This window comes from Carcharhinus amblyrhynchos, chromosome 28 (genome assembly GCF_965287045.1).
Source record: "Carcharhinus amblyrhynchos chromosome 28, sCarAmb.v2.hapA, whole genome shotgun sequence".
Lineage (NCBI taxonomy): Eukaryota > Metazoa > Chordata > Chondrichthyes > Carcharhiniformes > Carcharhinidae > Carcharhinus > Carcharhinus amblyrhynchos.
In genome coordinates, this window is record NC_137351.1 from 34,191,549 (window position 1) to 34,203,826 (window position 12,278).

General features: G+C 44.5%; 1 protein-coding gene across 1 annotated transcript in view; it reads right to left on the reverse strand.

The window, feature by feature from the left end:
* adamts17 (ADAM metallopeptidase with thrombospondin type 1 motif, 17) overlaps nucleotides 1-12,278 on the reverse strand; it is a 459,909-nt gene that overhangs the window by 103,909 nt on the left and 343,722 nt on the right. The window contains exon 16 of the mRNA XM_080214008.1: nucleotides 1,725-1,805. Within this exon, the coding sequence (XP_080070134.1) occupies nucleotides 1,725-1,805 (81 nt within the window). The remainder of the gene's footprint in view (nucleotides 1-1,724; nucleotides 1,806-12,278) is intronic.

A 12,278-nucleotide genomic window follows, 5' to 3' on the forward strand; every position in this document is an offset into this window, starting at 1 on the left:
AAAGTGGGACAGTGTCAATGCTATACATAAGTAAGAAATTCTCCACAGTTGTCTCCTTTACACTCTTGGCAGTATCTAAAATGCCATGGCAATGATTGCATGTAGATTTTGCTGGTCTGTTTGAGGGTTACATGTTCTTAATTATAACTGATGCACTCTCGAAGTGTGCAAAAATTATGAGATCTACTAAATCTGAACAAGCCATTGAAAAACTTGAAATTTTGAAGAAGGTTTGGTAAACCGGAACAGATTGTTAGTGATAATGGTTCATAGTTTACTCCACAAGAGTTTGAGGATTATCTTAAAGTGAATAGTATTCAGCACATAAAATCCATACCTTATCATCTATCAACCAATGGATTAGCTGAAAGATTCATACAGTCCTCGAAGCAGTCTTTAAAAACTTCGAGAGTAAGGTGCATTATCACATGGTGTGAATAGCTGTTTGTCATCTTATAGAAACACCACTCCTGCAACTACCTAAAGTTTACTTGCATTACTACTCTTAAAGAGAAAGTTGAGAACGACCTTTGATTTGTTATTACCTCAGAAACTTCAGAGATAATAGAGCGTCAACAATAATCTCAAGTTGCTAGACCAGACGCGAAGGGGAAATAACACTCATTTCAACAAGGAGATTGAGTGCTGGCATGTAATTATGTCATGAGCAAGAACTGGATACCAATCATAGTTAGGACATTCCAATACCTATACCACATGAATTGCAGCAGTTCAAGAAGGTGGCTCACCACCACGTTCTCAAGGGCAACAAGGGATGGCCAATAAATGCTGGTCTACCTGCAATATTGACATCCCATCAGTAAACACAAACGTCATAAAAATCTTCAGTAGAAACAACTGAAAACCACTTCCCTACAGAACAACAGAAGCTGAAAACATAATTTGTTTCACATCTCGATCATTACCGTTCTCGAATCTCAGAATAATGGGACTCTATGCAAAAAGTATAGAGAAAACAAAAGGTGATTCATTGGGATCAACCGATTATCAGACATAAACTGTCATGGAGCAATAACTTAATCACACTTTTGATTTTTGTACACAAAAATGGATTAAATTCTGTCAATAAGCAATGGGAACAGGATCAATAATAAAGCATCAACATTTCATTTATATAGTGCCTTTAATACAGTAAAATGCTATGGTAGATAATATATTTGGTCAGATTTTCCTGATCCTACATTTGATTGTAACGATGCTGAGGAAGCACAAGAAGGAGAATCCCAGCCTCAAACCATAGAATCAAATCATACAATCCCTACAGTGCAGAAGGATTTGGCCCATCAAGTTTGCACCAAAACAACATCCAACCCAGGCGTTCCCCTCTGTCCTAGACATGCAACCCTGCACATGGCCATTCCACCTAACTCGTACATCTTTGGACTATGGGAGGAAACTGGAGCACCTGGAGGAGACCCATGCAGACACGGGGAGATTGTGCAAACTCCATACAGCCAGTCAACCCGAGGCAGTAGTGTGAATCACTGTGCCATTCTCATTCTTTACTTTAAACTGTTAACATATCAGGTGGAATTTTTTACTGGCTGTGAGCCCCCAAATCCTGGCTTCTATCTATATATTCCATTATGATGTTCCTTTACACCCTGGTATGTTAAGAGTGAAATTTGTCCTAGCAAGTTTATTTTCTTTGGCAAACATTAATAGAGAAACATTCAGAGTGGCAGCAACTCATCATCAATTACCTAGGAAACTGTGGGCTGGTTTCTCCTCTACCACACGAATCCTCCTGGCACCAACAGGGATCACAGCAGCTTCGACATAACCTGAGGCAACAAGAAGTTAAATAGATCAGGAGGGTTTTGCAGGAATGGCATTCAGTGGCTTCCTTTCCAATGTCACAGGCCAGCAATCGCATAAAGATTCAGCACTCTAAAGAGTTTGCTCAGCTTTTGGATGCTGACCAGTTCTACAAGCCGTATCTGAGGAGCGCCGCTGCTCTTTCTAAATACACAATTAGGTATCATGTTGACAGACTGCCGCTCAGCATGAGTAAGGTCTTAACCAAAGAAGATTTTCTGCACTCCACAGTCACTGGCTCCTCAGATATTCAGTTGCACTTGTTGTTGCAGACTCTAATAGGTATGGATGGTACTTCAGACAGTCTCATCACTCCTAATGGGGTTTAATCTGTTCCTCAATTCTTATTTAATTTGTTTTCAGGATGTGGGTGACACAGGCAAGGCTGGCATTTATAGCCTATCAGGAGCCGCCCTGAGCTGGTAGTAGAGTTGTCGATATCATAAATTTAGCACTGAGCCACATTTAGTTAACTGCCTAATGGTGCGTGAACATTTATCTCATTTGAAAGGAAGAAATGTGAAACAGCTAGATTAAGGTAAGACTGACTTCAATATGATGAAACAGAGTAAACTGGGTAAATCTGTTAAAATCATCGTGGATCAGGGGAAGGTGTTTGATAAAGAGTTTAATGCAACACAGAACCAATTCATACCCTGAAGGTGCAAGGACTCTAAAATAAAACTGCCATGGACACAACTAACAAAAGTGCAAACTACAAGAAAAGAAAGATCTGGGCAATTAGAGAAGATAGAAAGAACAGCAAAAGGTGACTAAGTAGATGGTAGCAGCTACAAAAAGGAAAGTGTGAAATGAAACTTGAAATAGATAATAAAGTCAACACAATTTTTTACAATTATATTTGGAAAAAGAGGGTGGTCAGGAATAATGTGGGCCCCTGAAAAATTAATAATGGTGATATTGTCAAAACCAAAATTAATGTAAGCACATAAACAATAATGGAGAAAGTAATGGCATTATGGAGTGAAAATCCCCCAGGACCAGATGGAGAGCAGGGAATTATGGGCCAATTAGTCTAATATCTGTTATTGGGAAATAATTGAGGGCTTTCCCCGTTCAGCTGAGCTATACCCCTTTCTGGCTACACCCTTGGCAGAAGTGTGGCTGATCAGTCCCTGGGGTCAAACTGTCCACCACCCCTGTAATACTCTACCCTCCCAATGCTAGTTTGCAAGTCATTCGGTGGCTGGCAATCCCTGACTCTGATTTCCTCTATATTATCTCTCCCTTTTGTTTGCTTTTTGTTGTTACAATCTGGAAATACCTTCACTTCTGAGAAAGCACTTAATCAAGTATCAGATAATGCTGTAAGACAAAGAATCTAATTGAAGAATCCCCCTCGCCTGGTCTTCCCCCTTCATGAGAATTTCATACTTTGCTTTTGTAATGTTTACAATAGGCTCATCCACTTGTGAACCTGGCTTGGAGATCTCCCTGGGAGCATATAGGTTATATTAACCCCAGGATTAGGGTGTCCCTGGCACAGGTTGGCATTGTCAGGATGGCACTGTGCCAGGGCAGTGCTGAAGTGGGGGAGGCTCACGTGCAGGGACTCATTTATTTGCGGCAGGGTGAAAAAGACATAGAGCAATGGGGTTGTCCAAGCTTATTGTGGGGGGTAGGAGGGCGATGCCAGTGATGATTGGGGATGATGGAGGGGCACGATGGTTAGTGTTAGGTCCAGCAGAGACTCTGCCCTCATCACACCACTGGACAACTTTCCCCACCTCCACTGTGCTCACCCCCCACTCAACTACTACTCTCTGCCCCCACTCTGGGTATACATTAATTTTCAAGGATTAAAATGGGATTACAGTGGGTAAAGGTTTGGGGAGCAATGAGATGAAACAATAAAACTATAATTGCCAAATGATATATCTACCAACAAAACATTACCATATCTTGCTCTTGTTGATTGATTCTGTACTACTGCTTTTATTGATAACATATTATTTCAGCCAATAACAGTGTTATTTGGCACATGTCCCTTGGATAAATGAGTGATGACTGCAATGTTGTAGGAAGCTGATATCTAAAGGACAGGAAGAACACAAAAACCAGCTGCATTTGTACAGCCAAAACTCAGCTTGTGTGGCATGAGATGTAACAAAGTGTTGGTGACTGTCAACTCATTCCAGACATGTTTGAAAAGGCACTGATCATTATTCCCTTAAATGGCAGCTCCAGTCACATATTAATCTTTATAAAAGCTAAGGACAACATATTTATTCAATTAGTAAACTGGATATTCGCTTTCTAGATGTTTGCCTGACATGACTGGAGCTTCAGTTTCTTTCACAACAATGACAATGTTCAAATATCCAAATCAACTTAAAATCTGCCCCTCTGTATTTGACCTGGAATGGGAATGAAATCCAGCAAATACTTTGCTCTGTTCATATTTTTCATGTTCATTTCAGAAACATATATCAATACAGCACCTTCAACTGAGAAGAATATTCCCAGGGGCTGGGCAGTCAGGAAGAGTTAGTGAATGCTCTCGGAACTATCTGAGCTGTGTTCCGCATACTAACATGTAGAGGTGAGGCAATGGCAGTCAGCAAATTAAGTGATCCAGTTTTCTTTTCTACATTCTGGTTATGGATTGGCTTCTAATCTACACATTTTCTGGATTGAACATTTCTTTTCCATAGCTCTAGCTCAAGGTAATATATGATATATAAGCTCGAACCTAACCTAAACCTCCTACCAAACTAAACTGGTCTCAATGGAGAGTAAAATTACAGCCATCCAACCCATGTCTGTCTGTTCCTACTTGGCAAGTTAGGTTAAAATCAGGACCACAATGCCAGTCTTGGCACAGATACAACCACGCTAGCTTCAGAATTAGAAAGTTCTGGGTCAAGTCCCATTTTAGAGATTTAAGCATTTAATCTAGACTGGTGTTTCAGTGAAGTACTGAGGGACTACTGAACTGTCAGAAAGATTGGGCAGAATCTCAAGCACACTTGCGCCATCCGCAGGAATACCAGCAGGGGCTCAAGATCTGGAGAAACCCGGAAGTTGTGAATCTCGCCAGTGAGATTGCAACTTCTGATTTTTTATCACTCCTCGCAAGTGATGTAATCAAGTCAGGCCCACAACGGGCGTGAACCCGATTTCAATCATTATATTTTAATGTTGTCAAATGTAAACATCTCCGTTGCCACACATTGAGCCCAAAGTGTATTTTCAAACCTCGCCAACGTGACGGTTTACAACAGGTTCACCCAGACATGGCACAATAGTGGGGAAACCCCGAGTGTGCAAAAGCGAGTACAACTCCCAGGGTAGATGGACATGGCCAGGCAACGGCCTGGAAATTCCCGTTGGCACAGCTGGGTTGGCAGCATGCCATCTTGGCAGTGCCAATCTATACTAGGGGGCACTGCCTGGTCCAGACTCCAGTGGAAGCCTCATGGGATAGGGGACTCATTTACTTATGGTAGTGGAATGGGAGGCGGGGGGGGGAAGCAGATGTGGGAGCTTGGGTTTCCAGTGATGGCTGTTTGGGTGGTGTGTTGAGGTAAAGGATCCGATATTCAGGGGTGGGGGGTGGGTAGGGGGGGCCTTGATTGCTTTGGTGGGGAGTTGGGGGTGGGGGTGAGGTGCAGGCATTGACTGTTGAGGGGGGGGGTGGGTGGTGGTGGTGGAGACAGAGGTTGGCTCTGATAGCCAGTGGTGAAAGCTGGCTGTGACTGCCAGGGATGAGTGAATTTAAACATGGTGCCCTAATCTCAGTGCAGCCAGGTTTTGCCAGCTTGTTTAGGATGGCATGAAACATGCCCACCTGTATTTTTATGACAGAGTATGGTAAGATCTGGAGCGAAAACCAGCCTGTTTCAAACATGTCATTTTTCTTGCCGGAATCATCCCATCGTCTTTTGGATGAGATGTTAATCTGAGGCTCTGTTTGCTCCCTCAGGGGAATGTAAAACATCTCTCAGCTCGATTCAAAGAACAACATAAGAACATAAGAACATAAGAAATAGGAGCAGGAGTAGGCCATCTAGCCCTTCGAGCCTGCCCCGCCATTCAATAAGATCATGGCTGATCTGTCGTGGCTCAGTTCCACCTTCCCGCCCTCTCCCCATAACCCTTAATCCCCTCTCTTATCAAGAACCCATCAACCCGCTTCTTAAAAATATTTAGCGAGGCAGCCTCCACCACTTCAACGGGCAGAGAATTCCAGAGATTCACCACCCTTTGAGTGAAGAAGTTCCTCCGCAACTCCGTTCTAAACCGCCTCCCCTTTATCTTGAGGCTGTGCCCCCTAGTCCTACTGTCTTTTTTGAGCGGGAAGAGTCTCTCCACCTCTATCCTATCCATCCCATTCATCATCTTATACGTCTCAATGAGATCTCCCCTCATTCTTCTAAACTCTAACGAGTACAAGCCTAGTTTATTCAGCCTCTCCTCATAGCTCAACCCCCTCAACTCCGGTATCAGCCTAGTAAACCTCCTTTGCACTCCCTCCAAGGCCAAAATATCCTTGCGCAGGTGCGGCGCCCAAAACTGCACACAGTACTCCAGCTGCGGCCTCACCAATGCCCTATACAGCTGCAGCAAGACCTCCCTACTTTTATATTCAATCCCCCTCGCTATGAAGGCCAGCATCCCATTCGCCTTCCTGACCACCTGCTGCACCTGCAAGCTGGGTTTTTGCGACTCATGCACAAGGACCCCGAGGTCCCTCTGCACCGTCGCCTGCTGCAGTTTTTCGCCACGTAAGTAATAGTCCTTCCTACCATTCTTCCTACCAAAGTGGACCACCTCGCACTTGCCAACATTAAATTCCATTTGCCATTTCCTGGCCCATTCGCCCAGCCTATCTAGATCCTTCTGCAGACTCTCCACACCCTCCGCACAATTTGCCTTTCCCCCAATCTTGGTGTCATCAGCAAATTTCGACACCATACACTCGGTTCCCTCCTCCAGATCATCTATATAAATGGTAAATAGCTGAGGCCCCAGCACCGACCCCTGGGGCACTCCACTAGTCACCAACCGCCAATCCGAATAGCACCCATTGACCCCCACTCTCTGTCTCCTATTTGACAACCGATCCTCTATCCACGCTAACACCCTACCCCCAACTCCATGTCCCCTGACCTTCTGCAATAACCTCTTGTGAGGTACCTTGTCAAACGCCTTCTGAAAATCCAGAAAGACCACATCCACCGGCTCTCCTCTATCCACTGCCCTAGACACATCCTCATAGAACTCCAGTAAATTTGTCAGACACGACTTCCCTTTAATGAAACCATGTTGCGTCTGCCCTATCAAGCAATTCCCTTCAAGATGCCTCGCAATTTCCTCCTTAATGACGGATTCTAACATTTTACCTACCACAGACGTTAAACTAACCGGCCTATAATTCCCCGCCTTTTGCCTGGCACCCTTCTTAAACAAACAATATTTAATACTCAATTGACATCATTCCAATGAAACTCACCTCCAAACTCCGTGGCTTGGAACTCAGCACCTCCCTTTGAGACTGGATACTGAATTCCTAACCCACAGACCACAATAATTAAGGATAGGCAACGACACCTCCTCCATGATCATCCTCAACACCGGTACCCCACAAGGCTGTGTTCTCAGCCTCCTACTATACTCCTTGTGCACCTATGATTGTGTGGCCCTCCAACTCGATTTTCAGGTTTGCTGACAACACCATCGTAATGGATTGGATCTCAAACAATGATGAGACAGAGTACAGGAATGCGATAGAGAATCTGGTGAACTGGTGAGGCAACAATAATCTCTCCCTCAATGTCAACAAAATGAAAGAGATTGTCATTGATTTCAGAAGCAGAGTGGAGAACATGTCCCTGTCTACATCAAAGGAGACGAAGTACAAAGGATCGAGAGCTTCAAGTTTTTAGGTGTCCAGATCACCAACAATCTGTCCTGGTCCCTCCATGCTGACACTATAGTTAAGAAAGCTCACCAATGCCTCTACTTTCTCAGAAGACTAAGAAAATTTGGTATGTCAGCTACAACTCTCACCAACTTTTACAGATGCACCATAGGAAGCATTCTTTCCGGTTGTATCACAGCTTGGTATGGCTCCTGCTCTGCTCAAGAATGCAAGGATCTGTAAAAGGTCGTGAATGTTGCCCAATCCATCACGCAAACCAGCCTCCCATCCGTTGGCTGTTTACACTTGCTGCTGCTTTGGCAAAGTAGCCAGCATAATTAAGGAGCCCATGCACCCCGGACATTCTCTCTCCCACCTTCTTCCATCAGGAAAAAGATACAAATGTCTGAGGACACGTACCAACCGACTCAAGAACAAGTTCTTCCCTGCTGCCGTCAGACTTTTGAATGGGCCTACCTTGCATTAAGTTTCTCTTTCTCTGCACCCTAGCTATGACTAACACTAAATTCTGCACTCTTTCCTTCTCTATGAACAGTATGCGTTGTCTGTATAGCGCGAAGAAACAATACTTTTCACTGTATATTAATGCATGTAACAATAATAAATCAAAATCAAAATCACTCAACAAACAATCTATTAAGTTATTTATTTCCTGTTGGTGGGAGCTTGCTTTGTATCAATTACAACTTTGAGTACGCTTTAAAAATCTTTAATTGGCTGTGAAGAACTTTGGGATTTCCTGAAGTGACGGAAGTTACAGAAATGCTGGCTCTCTGTTATATAGATTTTCACATAATTTATTGCTAGGGATGTTCCAATTGAGTCCAAGATTACTAACTTGGCTGCAGATGGCTGTGATAAGGGTATTGCAATGCTGGATATGGTCTTGTGGCAATGACAGGGGTCTTGGTGGCTGCTTATATATTCATCGAGCCCTTCACATCAGGGAAAGGTCCATTGCGTGCTCCACTCAGGCACCTGACAGGCCAACGATCAGCCTTCCCCTAGGATCAAGGACTCATGGAGGATAGAATTCTTGCCTGCGAGAGCTACTGGCCAATCTGGCTGACAGCTCTATTGAATGGCAGTGCCACAGGGTGGTACTGGCTGGTATGACACCTACCAGAGGGCCAGAATCATTGCTGGATTTAAGGTAAAAAATGAATGGTGGAGGAGTGGGGGTGGGGAGGGTGGGTGGGTCTCAGCAGACACCTCTCTTCCTGATGCCATGTCCCTCAATCAGACACCGAGTGCCTTTGAAAGTTATTCCATGGCCTTACTCAGGGTGGAGGCCAGAAAGTGGCAGGTTTCCCACCCATCTTCCACCAACAAACTCCCCACTGTACAGGGCACATGATTCTGTCTGCTAAGTAAGACCCTGTAATTGAGTACAATTTTAAAGTGGTGTTAGATTGGAAAACTATTACTTACGGGGCGAAAAACTGCAGCAGGCGACGGTGCAGAGGGACCTCGGGGTCCTTGTGCATGAGTCGCAAAAACCCAGCTTGCAGGTGCAGCAGGTGGTCAGGAAGGCGAATGGGATGCTGGCCTTCATAGCGAGGGGGATTGAATATAAAAGTAGGGAGGTCTTGCTGCAGCTGTATAGGGCATTGGTGAGGCCACAGCTAGAGTACTGTGTGCAGTTTTGGGCGCCGCACCTGCGCAAAGATATTTTGGCCTTGGAGGGAGTGCAGAGGAGGTTTACTAGGCTGATACCGGAGTTGAGGGGGTTGAGCTATGAGGGGAGGCTGAATAAACTAGGCTTGTACTCGTTAGAGTTTAGAAGAATGAGGGGAGATCTCATTGAGACGTATAAGATGATGAATGGGATGGATAGGATAGAGGTGGAGAGACTCTTCCCGCTCAAAAAAGACAGTAGGACTAGGGGGCACAGCCTCAAGATAAAAGGGGGGCGGTTTAGAACGGAGTTGCGGAGGAACTTCTTCACTCAAAGGGTGGTGAATCTCTGGAATTCTCTGCCCGTTGAAGTGGTGGAGGCTGCCTCGCTAAATATTTTTAAGACGCGGGTTGATGGGTTTTTGATAAGAGAGGGGATTAAGGGTTATGGGGAGAAAGCGGGAAAGTGGAACTGAGCAGCGACAGATCAGCCATGATCTTATTGAATGGCGGGGCAGGCTCGAAGGGCTAGATGGCCTACTCCTGCTCCTATTTCTTATGTTCTTAAAAGCCACTGATTACACAATGCATCTGCTGCAGAATGTACAAAGAGATAGGAAAAAATAGTGAACCTTCCAAACAGACATCACTTAAACAATCAGCACCGATTTCATACTGAACATCAAAATGGCTCTGTGGTGACTGATATCTTCCAGATGCCACAGAGCACTAACAGATGGTGTCAGAGATCCTGGGTACCAGCAACCTTAGATACTTTCAGTCAACTTGAGTACAAACAGCACTAGACATCATGCATAATCCAATACGAGGCCTTTAATGACTTGTGCACAATGAGAAATCAGTTTGCAGATTTCTTGCAAGTGTTTCTGAAGTTACAAACAAACAACTTAGCAATTACAGCAAATCAGAAACAAGCAATCATACGTACTTGTCAATTAAATCCTGGCTTTTCGCCCTTTCTCATTCGATGAAAAACTGACTTCTGTTAATCCTTTATTTGTATAGCATATCCCCATATCTTGCCTTTGGTATTTGCTATGGAAAAATCTGGTCTTGCTCACCCTCTGGTGAAGGGCAAAGAGCAGAATGTTATGAGGTCTTCACAGATGAAGATAAGACTGTTTGTGCTGAATAGCAGACACTGGCCCCTTTTAAAAGTTTGTATGCTGATAAACGTTTTCCACCACTGTACAGAGAAGGCTGTAAAGAACTTTAATTTGAACATTAACTTCCGCACAATTTACTTTCCATACTATGAAATTTCAATCTGAACATTTTAACTTCCAAGCGGGCGGTCATCCTCGACTAGACAGTGGCAAACTCCTAACTTATCCTGCCCAAGGGTTCCACCGTTTACCCATGCAAGCTCAGGACTCACTGCTGGTTGTGGCAGTGGGACAAGCTGAAATTTGGAAAAATTCAGAGCTTGGTCGATGTAACAATGAGAAGTTTCAAAATGCTCATCTTCATTCACCTCACAGCTGAAAATTGACTGGCTGGGAGCAGCAGGAGCAATTACATAAATCTCTGTGAGTGAGAAAGACTGCAGACTGATACTTGCTCTGATAACCATTAAATAATACCATGTTTCACTGGTACAAGATAAGCTGCTCTATTTAAGATGGTAAGATCCATTATGAGTTACCTTCCTGAGGTCATTTATGTCCATTGAACTGCTTCACCATTAAAAAAAAACAAGGTTCGTTGTAATGTTTGGATATCACAGATTTCTATCAGCTTCTGAGGCCATAACAAACGGCTAGACTCACTGCTAAAATGATATAGGCTGAGACATTCCATTCCGGGCCTAAGTCCTGTGGCTGGGGTGGGAAATGGGAATCAGAATCACCATGGAACCAGGTCGGAGTTTGCAGCTAATTGTGTGATGCTGGAGTTAGTAATTCTGCAGTCAGGAATTTTTTGACATATTGCATGACAAGACAGGCTTGATCCTGCTGTCATGCCCAGGCAGTGTATTTGAAAGGTGCCCAGATGTCACCTGCCTTGTCACAAACCCAACATGAAAGGAGGACATAGCTCAGTGATCCCAGTGAGCTCTGAACCTCAGATTCAGCTACGCTTCCCTCAGTGTGCAGCTCAATGCAGTGGAGGTCAGGAGGAGTGGCCTCTACTCTGAGGATGGAATGAGAGGTCAGGCTGTGTGACCAACCCTGCATGGGAAGAAGTTGTCAGGATAGTCAGTGCCCATGGCCCCCACTGGAGGTCTACTCTGCAGTGTCAGAAACCGATGAATGACCTCATCCGTGCCAATAGCCACTCACCACACTGAATGATGGCGGGGGGGTGGGGGTGGGGAGTGGTATAGGCCTCAGTGGCAAGGGCACCATCCGTGTAGCTGAGGCATAAAGGAGTTACTCAATGTGATAAGATGATATCTTATAGCTTTACAGCAGTCCATCTCGTCTGCAGGTCGAGAGGCCACAGTGGCTCCTGGGTGAGGGGTAGAGAAAATGGGTGCAACATTGAGGACACCAGCAAACACCACTAATGACATGTGAGCCTTATCCTTCTAGTGACATGAGCTTACCACTCTCAAGGGAAATACTCCAGAACACCTGTGCACAACCGGCAGTGCATTAAGCACATGGCCCACAATCCAATGGCTTAACTGTAATCTTCAATTAAGTAACAGTATGTTATGTGGCCAAATATCTGGAATACAAAGCTCCACATCCTGGAATCTCCTGTAGCGCTATGATCCACACTCCGGAATCTCCAGTAGCGCTTTGATCTCCATTCTAGAATCTCCTGTAGCGCTATGATTCCTATACCAGAATCTCCTGTAGCGCTATGATTCCTATTCCAGAATCTCCTGTAGCGCTATGATTCCTATTCCAGAATCTCCTGTAGCGCTATAATTCCTATTCCAGAATCT